The 22,157-nt window shown below is 37.1% G+C and overlaps 1 protein-coding gene across 1 annotated transcript in view; it reads left to right on the forward strand.

Annotated features, from left to right (window-relative positions):
- Positions 1-22,157, forward strand: part of DMD (dystrophin) — a 1,824,373-nt gene that overhangs the window by 1,175,361 nt on the left and 626,855 nt on the right. The window contains exon 51 of the mRNA XM_036304100.1: positions 11,576-11,787. Within this exon, the coding sequence (XP_036159993.1) occupies positions 11,576-11,787 (212 nt within the window). The remainder of the gene's footprint in view (positions 1-11,575; positions 11,788-22,157) is intronic.

The following is a 22,157-nucleotide window of genomic DNA, read 5'->3' on the forward strand; positions in this document are numbered from 1 at the left end:
GGTTGAGCATCAACCTATGAACCAGGAGATCACTGTTTGATTCCAATCAGGGCACATGCCAGAGTTGTGGACTCAATCCCCAATAGGGGGCATGCAAGAGGCAGCCTATCAGTGATTCTCATCATTGATATTCCTATCTCTCTCTCTCTCTCTCCCTCTCCCTTCCTCCCTGAAATCAATAAAAATATATTTAAATATATACGTACTTCAAAATCCACCTGGTTATGTAATTAATAAAAATAGCTTACACATTTCATTATGACTGGATGTTAGTATTTTCTCCAAATCTCTGACTCTTCAACCAGTGGCAAAAATGCAGTCCTCCTTTTAATTTAATTCATCTTTCACTATGGAAACCAATGCACATTTCCTATGTTTTATAACCAAAACAGGAGAGTGAGCTTTCTTCAGAGAACTAGCTCATTTTGTCTATTAGAATAGTCAGCATACATTAAAGGAGGTGATATGGTTTTTGACAGTATGTTGATTAGAAAATTAAGAGATCTGTCTGAATTCCATTTTCAACTCCTCTACATACACATTGGGTGTGACTTTGAGCAAAACACTGTATTATTTCCACTCCTATAAATGCTGTTTACTATGTTTTAAACTTCCTTATTCCACAGATGGTATTGTTTTCTTAATTGGAAAGTGATCTTAATGTCTTAGAAAACTGCTTAAATAACACCCTGCTTTATGTTTGCTGTGAGAGAGCATTTTATATAACATTTTATTATGAGAAATTCAAATACACAGAAAAGCTGAATTATACAATGAATGCCCATCTAAATTCTGCTATCACTTCATCCATTTATCTACCTATCATTCTATTATTATTTTCTGATGCATTTCAAAGTTTGGAAACATCAGTACTCTTTACACCTAAACACTTCAGCATGCATATCATTAACTAGAACTCAACATTCATTTATAGTCATTTTTGTTTGTTTGCTTTCAGGAAAATTTACACAGTGTCAAGTGCACAAATTTTATGTAAACAGTGGTAGAGGAAATTTTTCCCTTCTTCCTTGGTAGGTTCTTTGGCTAGTTTAAAAATACAATTGATATAAAATAGATTAACAAGAGAAAAACAAATTTAATTTCATATATGCAGGAGTTCCTAGTGGCCAGAGCAGGCAGCTTTTACACCTTTTAGACAAAGAAACAATGCATTTGTGAAGAATTGACAAGACAGAGAAGTTAGGACTTGGGGTAGTAAATTAGTGAGGAAGTAACAAGGTTTGTTACATAGCCTTTTGGTCCCAGAATTCCCTATCTCTGGTGATAAGTATGCCTTTGTTCCACTCTCCTGGTACAGGGAGGGTACCTTTCACATGGGAGATTCATTTTCTGCTTTCAGGGGGACAAAGAAGGTCAGAGTGTCCTTGCACTGGCTTTTTTTCAGTAACTTTAATTCTAAATAATCAATATTCCAAAATATCATATTTTGGGATAGCATATTCTGTTCCTCTTTAGTACCATTTAATGAATATTAATGAATGGATACACCTGTGTGATGCACACCTCCATCAATATACAGAAAAATATTATCACAACAGAAAGGAAGAACTTTGGGGTATTAACTAGACTTCTTGTGATCATTTTATAATATAGTATACAAACACCAAATCATTATATTTTACACCTGAAAATAAAGCAATGTCATGTCAACTATGCTTTAATACAAAAAAAAATATAAAAAGGAATTTTTTAGTTTGGCTTGAGTTTATTTTAATTGAATTTTAGCATAACTTAATATAAGATTGCCAATGGTGCATACAGGAGAACCATATATGGCTGTTGATCTGCTATTTATTCATCCAGGCACTAGGGTAACAGTTCTCCACAATAACCTTGAACCTCTATCTCTGATAGAAACATCAAGTAACATGCATTTCACAGATTTTTTAGAGCTGGAAAGAACCCTAGGAATTATCCAATCTACCACCCCCTTTGGTTTATAGCTCAGGATTTGAGAAGTCCAGTGGTGTTATAAAAGTACATGACTGCCCACTTTTACCCCTATAATTGAGAGATAGCTAGCAACCAGATACTCTGCTTAGGGCCCTGTGTCCATTATTTCTTTAATCTTCCTGCTATTATTATCCCCATTTTACAGAGAGTGAACTGATTGTGAAAATAGCATTAAATTACTGATCTTTGTCATCTTCAAACTAACTTTAACTGCTATATTACTATTATAAAATATTTTAACTTAATCATTTATTCTGGGTCTGCTTTCCATGGATGTAAACTAAATTCTTGGCTTTTCAGGATTTAGAGAAGAAGCAGATATCAAAAGTAGTCATAGTGGCTAGGATTTCATCATGTGCCTGTAACTCCCCTCTTTTCAGCTTTTTTGGTCCAAAATGTTTTAGACATTTTATTCTGTGTTTGCACAACAACCAGATTCCTCTCCTTTTCCTCAATAGAGTAAATGTCCATTCCCACTGGCTACCTTTGACTTCATGGTTAGCATATTTGCTTCTTCCTCTTCTTAATGGGTTTAACTTAAGACTCCTCTTTGCAGATCTTAATTATAGATAACCTTCTATAGAACCATGTTTAAATGCCTTGTGGAAGTAGAAGGAATAAATCTTAATATTCCCTATAATTTTAGTATATTACTATCACTTTCCTTGGCTCCTTGTAAGTCTGTAAATGGCAAATTTTGAAATAGGCTCATATTGCTTAAGGTATAGTTGTATCCTAACTTTGTACAAAAGTAGGATAATGGTGGTTTCTTTGTCTTCAGTTCCCTTCTTGATCATACCTAACGTTCTGTTGACTATTTTAGCCTCAAGGACCAATGCGTTGTGATTCTCACATTTTTTTCTGGTCCTAACAAATAGTTCAGACCTCATTGTCTTAACTTCAATTGGGATCGTTTTCCATACAGTTGACCATAGTTAAATATCTGCTACTCTTCACCCATTCATATGACCTCAAAGGGTTTATCTGCACTTTAACTCTTCCAGCCAGATGTAGTCTACCTGTGGAACGCTTGTGTACTTGGGGGAATCACTGAGATCCTCAGTGTGTTCCTAGCAGATCAGGAATGCTTGCTGATGACTATAATTCATTGTTGAAGCTTCTCTATATGGTGAAGCAATAACACCTTGTTTAGTGTGGTCCTTGATGCTTTTATTAATTTTTTAACTTTATCTTCATGGCAATTCTTTGGTTTGTGCAACTATGATTATTTCAGTTTTTCATGCCTAACATTTTGTTGACTATTTTAGCCTCAAACAACAGTGCATTGTGATTCTTACTTTTTTTCTGGCCCTAACAAACAGTTCAGAGCTCCTTGTCTTAATTTCATTTGGTATCATTTTCCTTACAGTTGACCATAGTTAAATATATGCTACACTTCACCCATTCATATGACCTCAGCTGAGGAAATTAAAGTTGTGGCAAATCAACATTTGCAGATTAAATTGTCAAGCTTTTTCTCTAAAACTTGCTCACAGTAACTTCTAATTTTCAGCCTGTAAGTGCAGTGCAGAAATTGCAACAGAGCTGTTCTTTGTTCTGTTGGAATGTATATTCAAAAGGCAATCATTTCATTTTTGTACATAACATTTTTCCCTAGGAGAGATGTTGTAGGAATTTATATCAGTCAAGAATGTGTATTGATAATCCAACATAGCTAGCTTAAAAACTTGAAGTGATAGATTGGTAAGTACTCAATCAACTGAACTGTTTCTTTCTCTACAATATTGTAGTTCTTGACATGATTGCTGTGTTTCCAATTTGGCACTTTTGGAGATCCGTAAATCAGGACACATGCTGAGTTCCAGTCTGTCATCCTGAGTCTTAGCAATGGTTATTTATTTCCTTTCATTATCCAGTGTTTACTTATGGCACAAATCAGTTGAGAAGCTTTCCATGATAGACCTCTGAGAGAAAAAAATGCACACATTTGGATAGCTTTTCAACTGCCAACATGCACAGATTGTCTGAGTTTATATGCATATATTTTATTATTATTTCACTTTTGCATGTCAGATGAATCTGGTATAAATGCAAATCTAACAATATGGGCTCTAGTGACCAAATACATTGCCATACTATATCTTTGGTCTATCAGTAATGTCCTGGGTGAAGTGTTGTGACTGTGGTAAAATTCTGTAGTTTGAATTGTTGTCCAATTATGGACAATTACCATGTCTGTTGCATGTCCAACTGCCATAGTGGTCCAGTTCCTAGATAACAGCTTCTTTTTGATGATCTTCAGATGCTATGTTTACTTTCATTCCTTGACAAAATGGAATATATCTAGAACTTCTAAAAATATTGTATATGTTTCTACAAAGTCTACTCTTAGGACAGCTTTACCACTCAATTCCACTGCTGTTTCTTTTATTAAATAACTGAAAAGCTGCTTCACTACTCTCTATGTGCTCATTTGTTTCTGTGAGTCTAGTCTGGTTCACTGTCCAATGAGTATTTCTACAATGATCTTTATCACACAATTCTAAGGTCTAAATTGTATCGTGTCCTTAGCAAAGCCATGCATCTCTCATTATCATTTATATCTGCCCAAGTGATGCATATTTACAGGTTGCAACCCTATTAAAAAAGGTGAATTTTCCAAAATTGTATGAGAATACATTTTGCAAGTCAAATAATATTTCACTTAAATTCTTATTGAAGTACAATATACATCACGAAAAATGCACACATCCTAAATGTCTAGCTTGGTGAATTTGCACAAACTGAATACATCTGTGTAATCATCACTCAAATCAAGAAATGACCAGAACCTCAGAAGCCCTCATTATGTCTCCTTTAGTGACTACCAGTCCCACAAGAGTAACCACTATTGCAATTTTCACAATATTCTTACTTTACCCAGCTTTTGTACATTATGTACATGGAATAAAATAGTATGTCCTTGCTTGGGGCTGGCTTCTTTCCCTCAACATTGTTTGTAAGATTAATATATATGATTGCACATAGTTGTTGATATTTCATAATTGTTGTTATATGGTACTCTATTGATAAATATATCACAAAGTATTTATCTATTTTACAGCAGATGGGAATTTGGGTAATTTCCAGTTGGGGACTCTTCCAATTTAGTACATATTTTTGGTGAATATAAGTATGGATTTCTCTGGAAGTACAATATAGCTATGCAATACCTGGGAGTGGAGTACAAGTCAAATAATATTTTAAATACACTTGATAAATTGAGCGTATAGGGAAATCTTATGGTGAGTCCTTTTGTAATGGAAATAATATCTCCATAATATCTTCTATGCAAAATGGATTCCCACATATGGTTAATTATTTTACAAGGGGAGATACATCTGCTGACTGTATTTCTAGTATTCATCTAGTTGTACTTAAGTTATTAACAATATGATATTTTATTGTTGTTATTATACTCTAGAATGCAGTATGTTTCAAAATTTGAAAATGCCCATGGAAATATTCTTATCCCGCCCTGGCCGGTTTTTCCCAGTGGTTAGAATATCATCCTACGGACTGAAGGGTTGCAGATTCAATTCTGGTAAAGGTCGTGTACCTCAGTTGCAGGCTTGGTCCCTAGCCCTGGTGGGGGAGAGCAAGAGGCAACCAATCGATGTGTCTCTCTCACATCGATGTTTCTCTCTTTGTATCTCCCCATTCACTCTGAAAAATCAATGGAAAAAAATATCCTCAGATGAAGATTAACAAAAAAAATTTCTTATCCAGTATACACATGTATTTTTCAATACGAGTCAGTCCAAAATTTAATTTAAAAGACAGGCTAAAGTAATAAGACATTCCCACAGATTATCTCTGATCTACATTGATTTTAAGAATGTTAGAGAGAGTTATCATTAAATTAATTTTAACTCACAGGATGCCCCCTCCATACTTTTCAATTTATAGATTTTTTTAATCAAAGGAGAATATTCTACTAGTAAACATAACAGTGAAGTTGTTTTATACACAAAAAAAAATGGTTCATTTAAAGGCATTATTAGAAACAAATATGCCCAAAGAATATTTGTTTACTTATTATGGAGATCATGAATAGTAAAAAGAAAACAAAAAGGGAAATGTAAAAGACTCAAGCCAGTGTTCAAATTATGTAAACTTAAAATGCAATAAAGAAACTGATTGCTTTTCAGAAAGAAAGACTCTGGTACTGGGCAAAAGTTAACTTTGGAAGTGGCATTTTTACATCATTATAAAGAGGAAGCATGGATAATTGAAATAGTCTACATATACAATTCATTTGACAGTTATTGAAAGTATGCCAAGTGTCAAGCACTGGGTTGCACACTAAGAATTGTTTTAATGAATAAAACTCTAACTTCAACTAGGTTCCCCCAGAAGCATACCTTCAAACAATGATTTGAGTGAAAGTGGTTTATTTGTAAAGTGATCCTAGGAAGTACCAGTAGGAAGTGGGACAGTGAAATAAGGAAAGGAGCCAGTAATTAAGCCAATTATTGAGTAGGTTATTGCTGTGAGCAACTACTGCTCAACCCTGGCAAATAGAGAAAAGCACACCTCATAGTTGTCACCGACAAGGGGTAATTATCTTCCAACTCTCATCCATCATTGACTGATTCATTTGTCAATTCCCTACAATAAGATTTCTACTGCTTCACTAAAATAATTTCCTGTATGGTCTTCAAGGAATTCCGTGTGGTCAAAGCCAATGAATACTTTTGGCACGGGCTTTGGGGAGTCTGACTGCTTGGGCCCAAGTGTTGGATCTACCACTCACTATCTGTATGACCTTAAACCAGTTCTTTAACATTGTCTCTATTTCTTCATCTGTTTAATGAGAACAGCAACAACAACATAAACAATGATACCTACCTCATAATATCATCATGATGATTAAATGAGTTATTACTTGTCAAAAACTTAAAACAGTGCTTTAAGCAGAGCAGGTTTTCAAATAACCGTTATTTAATATTCTAGCAATTCTTGTGACATCTATGGCATTTAAAAGTGTTTTTTGAATCTCATTCTTGTCCAAGTTTCTATAAAATTTCACTTTCCAAGTATTCTCTTGCCTCTCTAGTCATTTTTCATCTTATTGGCTACTTTTGCTATGTCCTATCTTTGTGTTTTCTAGTGTTCCATTCTTAACACTCTGTTCTGCTTAATCTATACACCATATCATTGAGAATGCATTCACATAGATGGCTTCCATTTTTACTCTTCTGTAGTGATTTGTAATCCCAGATTTCTCTCTCAAAATATACAGGGTGGGGCAAAAGTAGGTTTATAGTTGTGATATGTGAAACACAGTTTATTCTTGTGTTATTACTCATTACTATATTATTTTCCATGTGAACAACTGTAAACCTACTTTTGTCCACCCTGTACAGCTATGCCACAGCACCTTCAGTCCATCTGACTGCATAATTGTCCAATGTGGATGATCCTCAAAACTCATTCTTTTCCCTGGAACAGCTCATCCTAGATTCTTTGAATAGATAATGAATAATGCCTCTATCTAACAGGCACCAACCAGAAGGCAGGTAATCTTAGACTCCTTTGTTTACCCAGTGCTTAGCATAATGCCTATTATGTAGTACATGGTAAATAAAATGGTGACCAGCAGACTAGATGGATGGATTGATGAGTAGCAGTACATAGAGGAGTAGATGGATTGTTGAGTAAGTCTGTAGGCTATAAATTTATCTAGTTAAATATTATCTGATTATCATGTACAGTTGAAGGTCAAAGATGAGAAAGCAAACCCTTAGCGAGATACACATCCCAATGAACTAGTTTATCTTGCTACCTTACACACACATGGCCACTTTGGGATGAAAACTTTCATTGCAAAGATTGAACAGACATTGAAATTGTATGTTTGTCTGAAATAATGGTCTAAGCCAGTGGTCGGCAAACTGAGGCTCACAAGCCACATGTGGCTCTTTGGCCCCTTGAGTGTGGCTCTTCTAAAAAGTACTGACTTCTGCGCATGGGCCACGAAGTTTCAATCGCACTGTACGTGCGCATCCGCACGTGGTATTTTGTGGGCCAAAGAGCCGCATGTGGCTCTCAAGCCGCAGTTTGCTGACCACTGGTCTAAGCTATAAAAGTTCCCTCCTTTTTTCCACAATTAAGAAATATCTACCCACATAATAGGAAAAACTACTTATTCATATCAAGTGATGTTCATTAAAAGTTACACATTATATCTATACTACTGAAATGAAATATAGAATTATAAAGTATCCACTGGTATGAATATGAATGGCTTACCAGGTTTATGTAAGAAATACTGGGCATTCTAAAAATGTTATCACTAATTAAGGCTGATTTAGGCAAAGGCAAATTAGAATCAAAGACTTTTTAAGGAAAGTCAATTTTATTATCTTCAATTACACATAGTATATGTCAATAGGCTAAGAAAAGAAGTGCCAACTATCCTACATAATAAAAGCCTAATATGCAAATTGTCCCCTTGGGTGGGTGGTCACTGGAATTTTGACTGGGAGACTGGGAGTTCAACTGCTCGCTATGATGTGTGCTGACCACCAGGGGGTGGTGCGGAAAATGGTGGGTGTAGGCGACATGGTGCTGGCAGTGGGTGGCAGTGGAGGCGCTGCTGGCCTGATGGGCTCCAATGAGAGCGGTACTGCAGCAGAATGGTGGAGAAGGTCAGTGGGAGGTGCCAGGCCAAGGCGGGTGCGAGCGGGGGTGGGGGGGCTGGGGAGGGGAGGTCTGATCACCCCTCCAATCACCCTGCAGATGGCGACCAGCAGTGGCTCTGACACTTCCATTACAGAGAAAGGGCAAATAGCAATATTAAAATATTTCTTCTAATTATTTTCCTTTCAAGGTGCATGAATCCATGCATCGGGTCAATAGTACATAATAAACTAGCCTGTTATAAATTGAAAGAATGGATTGTAATTAGAATATCAGTTCTATGTTGTTCTATGATAGAAAAATATTTCAGAACACTTAAGTACATTTTTATTTATATTTTAAACAGTTTCTTATAATAGCAATTACACTATTAATTTTGTAAACTAAAGATTAAATAGAAGAATAATCAATAACTCTACATCTCAACTATGACATATGTGGTACTTTCCAGTGGGGCAACAACAACAATGAAACAAACACAAAAGAATAGTTCTCAAAGATTATAAAGAAAGACTGACATTTAAACAGAGGTTGGTATGTTAACTGAAGTTGGAATATAATATGTTGGCTGGTTTTGCAACATAACAAACACCTTGACAGAAATAAACCCAATAAAAATAATGAGTGCCCTTAGTTTTCTAGATACCAGATTCTTGATTTCATGTCATAATTACTAGTCTTGTAGTATTTATCTAGTCCTGATAGTTATTTACAAAATATCTCAAGTACTTATCTAACTCATAACTTCTCAAAACTTTGAGGCAACAATAGAGTTAATTAAGAAAAACTGAGCCAACATGATGAAATAAGAAGCACAATGTTATAATACTGTGATGGTTTCTTTTCCTTTTTAATAAATTTATTGCAGTGACACTGATTAACAAAATTATCCAGGTTTCAGGTGTAGAATTCTATAATACATCATCTGTATATTGCATTGTGTGTTCACCATCCCAAGTCGTCTCCTTCCATCACCGTTTATCCCCCATATACCCTCCTCCACCTCCCCCCACTCCTCTCACCCCTTCCATTCCCACACTATTATCAGTGTCCATGAGGTTTTTTTCCCATTTTTTTCCCTTTTGCTCGATCCTTCCACCCCCACCCAACCCCTAATGCATCGCAACAGCTGCCAGCCTGCTCTCTATCTATGAGTCCATCTCTGTTTTGCTTGTTAGCTCATTTTGTTCATTAGATTCCACATATGAGTGAAGTCTGTGCTGTATACATTTTACTTGTCCACCCATAGCCAGGCTTTGCCCTTCTTTACCCTGCTGTCTACTCTGGGAGGCTGAGCTGTGTCATCATAGATCTCTCATGCCCTCTGGCTTCCAGTTGGTTTAGCCACTGGGGAGCCCTATTTGGAAATTGAAGAGAGCAGGTTGAGTGAGGTCAGGATATTTATTCTCCTAGTTGCCTCCCCGTGAAGTTGCCTCAGGCTGACTATGTCCCTTGACAAAAGGTTACTGCTCTTCTGAAGGTGGTTTCTCTTCATAATTCTTGGCTTCTGGCCACTTCTCCTTCCCCTGATTTCTTGTGCCTAGATATAGTAACAGCACCACTACTGCAAGGCCTAGTTCTTGTATATCTTTGGTGATTTTCCTATACCCTGATTATGTTGTAACTTATTTTTTCTGTAAATAAACTTCTCAGACTGTTTGGGCCAGATCACAGAGAAAAACATGTACATCAAACTAAATATTCCAGAGGGTGGTGGAAAGATATTTAAGCATTTAAATGAGAGAGGGAGGTGATCAGGTCTATATTAGTTATCACTCTGTCTAAAGTGTAGATGTTACATTGAAAAACAGAGGCTTGGGGTGGAGGACTACATGGAATCTATTGCAGACATGTAGGCAAAAATTATAGAACTTTGCTGTGGTAATATTGGTGGTTTATTACTTGTTTTCTATGACATTATTTCTATTTTATGAAACCAGAATAAAGAAAAGATAGAATTATCCTTAAAGGAAAGAAAAATAGTGTGGTCATATTTATTTTAGCATTCTAAATTGGAGTATTTCAGAGCATAATCTATAGGCAAATCATTTATTATCTTTGATTCTCAATGATACCAAAAAATAGGTTCAGTATAAGCCTGTCATACTTACAAAATATCATCAGCATGAATTTTTAGATATTGTTATAAGAAATTTCCAGAATGCCCATCTGCTCTTGGGTAGCCCCAGAAGAAAGCCCTAGAAAAAGGTTTTAAGAGCAAGTGATTTATTTGGGAGTTGAGGAAAATATCAGTAGGGGAGTGAGGAAGTGAGACAGGTATGGCAAGACAGCCAATAAAGGATGGTGCATTATCAAGCAGGTTACCACTGTGGGCCAGTGGAGCTTTATCTCACTGGGAGAATTCTGGAACCGTTGAAAAACACATGCCTCACAGTTATGTGCCCTAGCATCAAGGGGGCTAAAATATTCAAATCCCAATGCCTACTACCATCAGTCATTGCTTACAGACTGTTCCTAGGAGGTGGATTGGCAAGAGGGAAAGTGTCAGTTCCTTGGTGTATCTAGCCTACCACTTAGATGGCAAAACAAACTCTTTATGGTAATACAAAGCCTTCAAGGAATGAACTGCCAATGATGGTATTGGAAGTCAGACTGTTAGAATCTGAAGTGGTAAGGACAAGGTGTTTGGGGTTCTGCCAAAGAACCTTTCTAAAATTTTGTTCATATTTGGTTCTAGGGATTGAGAATAAACAGATTTAAATTTTTACATATAGTATTTATGTTCTAGGTCACCTTCAGGGAGATAATTTAACAGAAACTCATTTTTCCATTGAAAACCAGTAAGGAATTCAGTTGTCGATCATCCTAGCTATAACGAAGTGAATACTTTTTTTAAATGAGTAATACAGAATGTGAGATATTTGGATGTTAAATTGAAAATATCTTCTTAAGACTAGCATTTAATCCTATATATTTATTTTTCCTTTTATTCCAGTTGAAAGAATTCAGAATCAGTGGGATGAAGTACAGGAACACCTTCAGAACCGGAGGCAACAGTTGAATGAAATGTTAAAGGATTCAACACAATGGCTGGAAGCTAAGGAAGAAGCCGAGCAGGTCTTGGGGCAGGTCAAAGGCAAGCTTGAGTCCTGGAAGGAGGGTCCCTACACAATGGATGCAGTCCAAAAGAAAATCAAAGAAACCAAGGTTAGAATCAGAGATATGTTCTTAAAATTAAATACGGTGTACACTGGAGACAATTATACAGAGGATTAACATTTAATGATTTTTAAGGTAAACTTATTAAAATAAAATTACATTTATGCTAAAATGAATAGTAGACAAAGTAGAGATTACAGACTAGACTAATATCTATCTTAAAATTGATTTAGTTTAATAATCTGGATATAATGGGCTGGTTTTCACATTGTAACATCTTTTTAAACTACTTCAAAGTTGATATACATACTTATGCAGGAACATAAGTCAATCCCTTAATGTCTTCCTAGAAAAAGTAACAGCTCTACTTTTCCTACTTTGTTTAAGGGCCCCAAATGGAAAAGGGAAGGGTGTGTGTAAGGATAAGGCAGAGATAAAGTATATTCTCACTTTCTCTTCCCATTCTCTGACTTCCAGCCCAGCTTCTCTTCTTTCTCTGCCTTTGTTTCCTCCCCTTTCCCCAAAACTATATCACATTTTTGTCCACTTAATAATCTACAACTCTTCAGAATAAAAGAAAAAGGAAAATAAAATTTGTTTGACTATGTTTTATCAAGCACCATGCATGGCACTTTACATGCATTGAATTTTTTCAAACCTTGTATGTATGGGTCAGTTTTGAAAGACCTTAAATATCAAACAAAGGGCAGCCTTTGGGAAACTTTAAACAGGGAAGTAAATTGGTGGGAACTTGGTCAGATTGAGTATTCGATCAAAGTCCTGTTTAGATTTTTTTCTTTATTGATTAAGGTATTACATATGTGTCCTTATCCCCTCATTGCCCCCCCACTCCCATTGATGCCCTCACCCCCCTGGTGCCTGTGTCCATTGCTTATGCTTATATGCATGCATACAAGTCCTTTGGTTGATTTCTCCCCTTTACCCCCTCCCTCCCCTACCTTCCCTCTGAGGTTTGAGCATCTGATCTATGTTTCTCTGTCACTGGATCTGTTTTTGTTCATCAGTTTATGTTGCTCATTATAATCCACAAATGAGTGAGATCATGTGATATTTATCCTTCTCTGACTGACTTATTTCGCTTAGGATAATGCTCTCCAGCTCCATCCATGCTGTTGCAAATGATAGGAGTTCCTTTGTGTAGATGTACCACAGGTTTGTTTTTTGGGTTTTTTTCTGGCAGAAAAAGGCCTTCTGCTAAACAAGTATCTGAATCTCAAATTAGTTATGTGATCTGAGAAAAAAGTCATCATTTTCTTGAATGAAGTGACTTCCATTTCTAAATTAGGCAGAATTTAGACTATGATAAGCTCTATAGCATATGTACCTTCACTAAGTTCATTTGAATAAGAACCCCTGAAATCCCAATAACTTCATACAATTAAGGTTAATTTCTTGGTTGTGACATAGCCCAATAAAGGTTGAAGAACCTTTCTTGGGAGCTCTTCCTTTTCCACACACATCCTGTTGACCAAACTTGTTCCTAATTTAATTTCAGGAATAGTTAATGGGAATAATGAGGTAGTAAGCTTTGAATCAGTCTCTGCCATATCTATTTTTTAAAGGCCCTAAACTACTATGAGGACAAGGTTTTAATTTATATGACAAGAATGTTAGAAAATCAGATAGGATTTTAGAGGCTTATCATGACCTCATTTGGAAGCAACATGTAGACAAATAAAAGTTTACTCTCACAAGACACTTGTTACCAATAAGATATTCTCACTTGGGTCAACGTGGATAAATTAGGAATTTCTAATGGTGATTTTCCCAATTCCTGATCTATGTGAAATATAGAGTCTATATGTTTATTCTTTTTTAAATCTTTATTGTTGAGAGTATTACAGATGCCCTCCTTTTTTCCCCCATTGCCCCCTCCACCAGGTTCCTACCCCACCCCAGGCCTTCACCACCCTATTGTCTGTGTCCATAGGTAATGCATGTATGCATATAAATTCTTTGGTAAATCTCTCCTAGCCCACCCCCTTTTCTCTGAGATTCATCAGTCTGTTCCATGTTTCCATGCATCTGGTTCATTTTATTCATCAATTTATTTTGTTCATTAGATTCCTTGTTTGTTAATTCTTATTTTTAGATTAAACTGTTGGTAGCTATGTATTTATTGTTATTTTATTGTTCATATTTTTTATTTCTTCTTCTTTTTCTTCTTCTTTTTCTTCTTCTTCTTCTTCTTCTTCTTCTTCTTCTTCTTCTTCTTCTTCTTCTTCTTCTTCTTCTTCTTCTTCTTCTTCTTCTTCTTCTGGCAGATTTCAGGCATTTCTAAATGATGGTCATTCTGTATTTTAGTTATAATTTTGATGTGGTTGTGGGAGGCAGTGAGTACCAAGTTTACCTACACCACCATCTTCAAGAGTCTCCTGTATATGGTTATAGTTCTGATCTTATCCATAACGTACTCAGTATGTTATATCATTCCTTTTTTCTCTAAAAAAAAAAAATTAGGATTCTATGAATCTAGAAAATCATGGGACAAGGTGGTTAACTGGTAAGGAGGAATTAACAGGGTGAAAAAGACCCTTGAAAAGATGAGGGGAAGGAATGATGAGAGGCATATAGTGACAGATTTGATTAGAAGAAGACTCTGGAAGTTGGCAAGTGAGAAATAATCATCTTAAAACCTATGAGAATCCTAAAGTGATAGCAAGAATGATTAGGATTTAACAGCTCATAGAAAGCAAGGAGCTTTAAATAAGAGACAAAAAATGCAAAAGGAAAAATGAAAGGAGAAAAAAACAATTTTTGTCAAAACAAGTAAGATGTTTTAAACACCTAAAACAAAGACAAGATTGTATTATAATTGCAGTCTTTGTCAAACTTTTGAGATAAAAATTTTGCTTTTGAATAGTCAGTAGAAAAACTACATCATAAAAAATGGCAACTGATGTTTTTGGTTGTGTTATGTTTGTGAGGAATTTAATTATATATATTGCTGCAAATTTAATATAAGTTCATAATACAGATAAGAATGACCAACATTGTAATTTTCCTGTCATTTAGTGCTTATGGCATATGGTAAAACTAAGAGTAATTCTAATGCTAATACTAACTAGCATATAGTAATTACTTGCTATTTGTCAAAAACTGTGATTCACTTTACATATATTGGATTATTTTATTCTCTCAAAAACATTCCAAGAAAAGCACTCTTATTGCTTCCAGTTTATAAGTAAGAAAAGTGAAGCCTAGAGAAGTTCAGTAACTACACTTAGAAGTGGCTGAGTTAAGATGTGAACATATAGTGCTTGTTCTTATAAATGACATCACATATCTTCTCTTCTACCCATTGTATGTCTATGTGGTTAAAATGAATCAAGACATACCCTGAGAATCAGAAAGGGAGACAATTGTAATTATGAATTGACATATAATATATTACTGATAAGCCAACAAGTAGAAAATAAAATAATGAAATAGTATACTGGGGAGAAGTTTACATATTGTTTTACTATGAAAAACTAAAAAGGATTATTGCAAATTAGATTCCATTTTTAATGAAACTACTATTTTTAATTTTTATGCAAGTCAGAGAGCCTATAAAATGGAGGTCTACTCTGTTCTCACTGCTGAATGACATTAGCTGGCTTATCACTTACAATTTTCTTTTAGGAAGAAAATGTGAAAATAGACATAAGGAGACATTGATTGATTTGACCAAAGACCTTTTTGTTCCATAAATTTTTTTCTGAGTCTTTGTGCCTAAGATTAGCAAGAGAGATAGTGAGCCTTGTAAGGCAATCATTAGACTGTGTCTACAGAACTGATCACTGATGACTGTCCTCAGTGTCACCAATGAAACCAATGGAATGGTTTCAAAGACAACCACCAGCACTGTTGCACTCTTTGAATTTTTAAACCAGTCACCATACCTGAATAAAAGGGAAAAATCACCTACAATTCTGATATTTTAGTGTTCATGATTGCTAATATTTATCTCTAATCTTTTTCATTTCTTATCTACATATTTAATTGTCTTCATAATGTAGATAAAATTTTGATTTCTGATTTTTAAGTCAGCATTATTGATGAACTATTTATGTATGTTGCTACATAGCTTTTAATAGTTATTTTTAATTCTTTATAATACTTTATTAAGTTTTATATTTAAACATTTTCTTACTCATTGGATATTTCAAAAACCTCCTCTCTGGATTAGAAAAAAATGGAGAAAAAATGGAACAATAACAACCTCTTCAAAAATACAAATCTGATCTGAGATGGCATCTGGGAAAAGTCCATCTTGAAAGTACGGGTAGGGTGGAAAGAGATGAAAACCAGAGACTTTTGATTTGGCAAAAGAAAAGACTGCATGTAGATGGCCTATTATGTCAATAATGAATGAGAAGATAATTAAGAAGTGCCCATAATATATGTTTAATTTCTTTCTTCCCTATATAGCCCTTAATTTTTGGAAACAAAAACATAAAGTAAGTACTTGATTTTGTTAACCACATAGCTTCATTCGATCTTATCCATGGCTCTGAGAAAACAATGATGTTCTTTTGAGTTGGAAAGATAGAAAGTAGAGAAAATCATACAGGATTTCTATTCTAATCAAAATCCCTGTCAATAGCTATGACAGAATACTATGAGATATGGTGACATTTCACTTTCATAAGAGGTAAGATGATATGCTATTGGCACCTAAAATTGTCTGCAATGGTCTTCATGGGACTTATTTCATTTGGCAGTATCTTGGTTGACTTCACAACCTGTTCCCCAAGGCTATTAAGATTGGTCCAAACTTGGCATTGACTTCTTGGAAAAATTATTTCTTGATGATTTTTAACTTTCTTTTCCAGTGTCAAGAGAGATTTACCCAGGCTCAGAGTTTTCATTTAGTTTTTCCCCTTTTAGCTTTTGAAAGAGAAATCCCTTTTTGTCTGCTTTGTGATTGCTTTTGTGTCAAATTCAGCATAAAAGCTTTTCAAATGGGACAGCATTAGCTGTTTTGTGCTTGACTGAGCTAAGAGAACATGAATTCAATAGAGAAGTGAAATCTTGTTTGAGCCTAGCTGATTTGGCTATCTAATACTTAAAGCTATCTGAGGCAAGAATTCCAATAATTTATCAAATTTTTAAATAAACATGTCCAAGGCCATAAAATACCTGTTTTGAAGACATTCTTTAGGGAGCTTGAAACATAGGTACACTGTAATCATGTAATTATATTTAAAAAGTTGAACTTGTTATATGTAATAAATACAATAGTTATTTGAGGATCTCAAATTAATTTACTAGGAAGGAAACTAATCACAGAAACTTCTTTTTCAAATATGGTAGTAGAGCTTTATCGTTTTAGTTATTGGAGGTGGGGGGAGTGGTATTAGATAATATCCAGATCTGCCATAAGGATATGTACAGTAATGGAAGCTCAATTCTTCGTTCACATGTTTTGTTTACTTTTAGACTGCATAAAATGACATTAGCAAATTGACCCACATTGGCAGTTCAAGGTTCGCATTTCTGATACAATAATGAAAACATTATCAGAAATCTTATTAGGACGTATCATTTTTTTCATGCATTTTCTTTATTCCCTTTTGTTCTCCCCTAAAGTTTCCACATGATTAAGGAGAAAGGATCAAACATCTAATAGTATTTTTCCTCCCAAAGTAGGTATAAAGCTATTAAACTTCTCAAAGCATACAGAGTGCTTCCTACATCACTGATGGAGCACAGAAAGTAATGAGTAGTTTCCCCAGGTACTGCTATACTATATAAATATTTAATGCAGAGTCACCAAGACTTAAATAGCATTATATTCTGATTGCACCATATTGTGCCTTGTTTTCTTTTCACAGTGTAACTTGTTCCATGCTTGAACATATAATGTGGCTGCTCTGTAAATCCACTCCTTCATAAAAGCAACAAATTGTAAATATTGTCTAAATCACCTTTGCTGAACTCTGGAAATTAACCAAAGGTTGGCAACAATATTAAAACTGCTGTACTTCAGTAAGAACAGCAGGGTGTGAGGCTTTTTAACTTGGCCTATTCCCATTACTTTTCCCCAGCTACACAGTATGCTTGAAAATTAGCAGCCTTGCCCTAGCCGGTTTGGCTCAGTGGATAGAGCGTCAGCCTGCAGACTCAAGGGTCCCAGGTTCAATTCCGGTCAAGGGCATGTACCTTGGTTGTGGGCACATCCCCAGTATGGGGTGTGCAGGAGGCAGTTGATCGATGTTTTCTCTCTCATCGATGCTTCTAACTATCCCTCTCCTTTACTCTCTGTAAAAAATCAATAAAATATATTTTTAAAAAAATAGCAGCCTTATAGCCACCAGAGATTGAAGACCCGGATTAGAGTTCCTCAAAAAGACCCATTTTATACCCAAAGCATTATCACTATATCATCTGCCTTGCCACTCTCTAGAACAGTGGTTCTCAACCTTCCTAATGCCGCGACCCTTTAATACAGTTCCTCATGTTGTGGTGACCCCCAACCATGAAATTATTTTCGTTGCTACTTCATAACTGTAATGTTGCTACTGTTATGAATCATAATGTAAATATCTGATATGCAGGATGTATTTTCATTGTTCGCGACCCACAGGTTGAGAACTGCTGCTCTAGAACAATCCTGTAAACAAGGCCTTGTCATTTGTTTGACCTGAGTTTGAGCTGACTCCCCAGGAAAAGCCCTTTCCCCAGAGTTTTTATGCAAAACAATCAGCAACAATTGTTTATTTATTTATTTATTTTTTTTAATGAATACCTATATTTTTTTTTAATATATTTTATTGATTTTTTACAGAGAGGAAGGGAGAGAGACAGAGAGTCAGAAACATCGATGAGAGAGAAACATCGATCAGCTGCTTCCTGCACATCCCCCACTGGGGAAGTGCCCGCAACCCAGGCACATGACCTTGACCAGAATCGAACCTGGGACCCCTCAGTAGGCAGGCCGACGCTCTATCCGCTGAGCCAAACCGGCTCTGGCAACAATTGTTTAAATAACGGCTGGCTGAGGCTGTATTACCAGTGAAGAAAATCAGGATCTGGAGAAAAACTTAAAATGAAGATCCGAGGAATGAGATGTCTTCAGGGGACTCTGAAAAGCTCTGACATATTCCTGGGGCATCTAGAAGGTTGCACACATGTCTTGCCAAATAGAGAATACCAATAAAGAGATATAAACAGGGACTAAATAGAGATTCTGGAATTTAAAAGTACATAATTGAAATAAAATTTTCACTGGATGTGCTCAACATTAGACTTAAGCTAGCAGAAGAATCAGCTAACTTGAAGACAGACCATAATTCCACTCTGAGGAAAAGAAAGACAAGAAATACAATATACATAAAGTAAAAACAATCAGAATGGAGGGGATAAATAAAAATTCAACAAAATAGAGACTTTAAGAGCCTACCTTTTTTTTTTATTTCAGAGAAGAAGGGAGTGGGAGGGAGAGATAGAAACATCAATGATGAGAATCATTGATCAGCTGCCTCTTGCATGTCCCCTAGTGGGGATCAAGCCCACAACGCTGGCATGTGCCCTTGACTGGAATGGAACCCAGGACCCTTCAGTCCACAGGCTGACACTCTATCCACTGAGCCAAACCAACTAGGGCTAATACCCTACCTTTTATAAGGATAGAACAACTAGGCAGAAGATCAACAAGGAAATAGGAGACTTGGAAAAACGCTATGAACTAATAAGACCTATGAACAGCCTCCTATAGAACACTCCACCCAATAATAACAGAATACACATTCTTCTCAATTGTATACAAAATATTCTCCAGGATAGACCATATGCTAAGCCATAAAACAGACCTCAATGCATTTAAAAGGACTGAAATCATACAATGTAGTTTCTATGACCATAATTGAATGAAACTAAAAATCAATAACAAAAGTAAATTTGGGAAATTTATAAATATGAGAAAATGATACAGCACATTTTAAAATAACCAATAGGTCAAAGAAGAAATCACAAAGGAAATGCAAAAAATACTTCCAGATGAACAGAAATAACACAACATAATGAAACTTACAGGATGCATCTAATGCAGTGTTTAGAGTGACATTTATAGCTATTCATACCTATATTAAAAAAGAAGAAAAATTTCAACTGGTAACCCAACCTTCTATCTTAGAAACTAGAAAAAAAGAACGTTAAACCTAAGCAAGCAAAAGGAAGGAAGTAATAAAGATTACATGAAATCAGTGAAATCGAGAAAAGAAAAATGAGAAAATATCAACAAAACCAAAAGTTGTCTATTTGAAAAGATCAATATTTTAAAAATATATTCATTGATTTCAGAAAAGAAGGGAGAGGGATAGAAACATCAATGATGAGGATCATCAATCAGCTGCCTCCTGCACACCCCCCAGTGGGGATGGAGCCTGCAACCACAGCTTGTGCCCTGACTAGGAATCGAACTGTGACTGCCTGGTTCATAGGTCGATGCTCATCCACTGAGCCACATCAGCCAGACAAGATCAACAATATTAACAACTTTTCTGCTAGACTGTCTAAGGAAAAATAGAGAAAGAAGGCTCAAATTACTAATCTTAGAAATGAAAGAGGATACATAACTGCTAACCTCAAAAACAAAACAATTATAGGGGGATATTATGAATGGAAGAAATATAAAATCTGAATACACCTTTATGAGTAAAAAAATTGAATCAGTAATTTAAAAACTTTTCCTAAGGTGAGATTCATGTCTAGATGGCTTCATTGGTGAATTCAACCAACATTTAAAGAACTAATACCAGTATTTCACAAACGCTGCCCAAAAATAGAAGAGAAAACAATATCATAGGAAAAACAACTACAGACCAATATTCCTTATGAATGTAAACTCAAAAGCCTCAAGAAAATACTGTCAAACCTAATATACCAACCTATTAAAAGGATTATTGTCTGGCTGGCATGGCTCAGTGGCTGAGTGTTGACCTATGAATGGTTTGATTTCCGGTCAGGGTACATACCCAGGTTGTGGGCTTGATCCCCAGTGTGAGGTGTGCAAGAGGCAGCCAATCAATGATTCTCTCTCATCATCGATGATTCTATCTCTTTTTCCCTCTTCCTTACTCTCTGAAATCAATAAAAATGTACATTTTTATAAAACGACTAGAGGCCCGGTGCACAAAAATTTGTGCACTTGGGGAGGAAGGAGGGGTACCTCAGCCCGGCCTGTGCCCTCTCGCAGTCTGGGACCCCTCGGGAGATAACGCCCTGCTGGCTTAGGCCTGCTCCCGGGTGGCAGAGGGCAGGCCCAATCCCTAGGTGCAGCCCCTGGTTGGGCTCAGAGCAGGGCCAATTGGGGAGTTGGGGTGCCGCCCCCTGTCATGCACAGAGCAGGGCAGATTGGGAGGTTGCGATGCCACCCTCAGTCACGCTCAGGGTAGGGCCGATTGGGGGGTTGGGGCACCGCCCCATCACACTCAAGGCAGGGTTGATGGGGAGGTTGCGGCGCCATCCCCTGTCATGCACAGAGCAGGGCCCATCAGGGGGGTTGGGGCTTCTTACCCTGTCACGCACAGAGCAGGGTCGATCAGGGGGTTGGGGAGCTCCCCTCTGTCAAGCACAGAGCAGGGCCCATCAGGGTGGTTGGGGAGCTCCCCCCGTCACTCACAGAGCAGGGCCGATCAGGGGGTTGGGGCGCCGCCACTGTCACACTCAGGGCAGGGCCGATGGGGAGGTTATGGCTCTACCCCATCACACACAGAGCAGGGCCCATGGGGGGGGGGTTTGGGGCGCCACCCTCTATCACCCACAGAGCAGGGCCAATCAGGGGGTTGGGGTGCCTTCCCCTGTCATGAACAGAGCAGGGTGGATAGGGAGGTTGTGGCCCTGCACCCTGTCACACACAGAGCCGCAGGGCGATCAGGGGGTTTGGGAGCTGCCCCCTGTCACGCTGATCCCAGTGACAGGAGGCATATTACCCTTTTACTATATAGGGTAGAGGCCTGATGCATGGGTGGGAGCCAGCTGGTTTGCCCTGAAGGGTCTCCTGGATCAGGGTGGGGGTCTCCACTGTGGTTCCTGGCCTGCCTGGCTGTGGGGATGATGGCTGTTTGCAGCTGGTCACACCCCCTTCAGGGTGGGGGTCCCCACTGGGGTGCCTGGCCAGTCTGGGTGAGGGGCTGAGGGCTGTTTTCAGGCTGGGGGTGACTGAAGCTCCCAACCGCTCCTTTTTTTCTTTTTCTTTTTTATTCTGGGCCAGCTTTAGCTTTGAGGCTTGGCTCCAGCTCTTAGGCCTCCGCTGCTGAAAGTAGGTTTCTGGCCTTTGCTTACAATGTTGCGATCCTGCTGGCTGAAGCCCAGCGGCAGACTAAAGCAGATTTCTGGGGTTTTGTTTAGCTTCTATATTTGTTACATAGTTGCTTAGAGTTACAGCTCAGAGGCCTGCAGTGGCAGGCGGG

The sequence above is a fragment of the Myotis myotis genome, unplaced genomic scaffold (assembly GCF_014108235.1).
Source record: "Myotis myotis isolate mMyoMyo1 unplaced genomic scaffold, mMyoMyo1.p scaffold_m19_p_4, whole genome shotgun sequence".
Taxonomy (NCBI): domain Eukaryota; kingdom Metazoa; phylum Chordata; class Mammalia; order Chiroptera; family Vespertilionidae; genus Myotis; species Myotis myotis.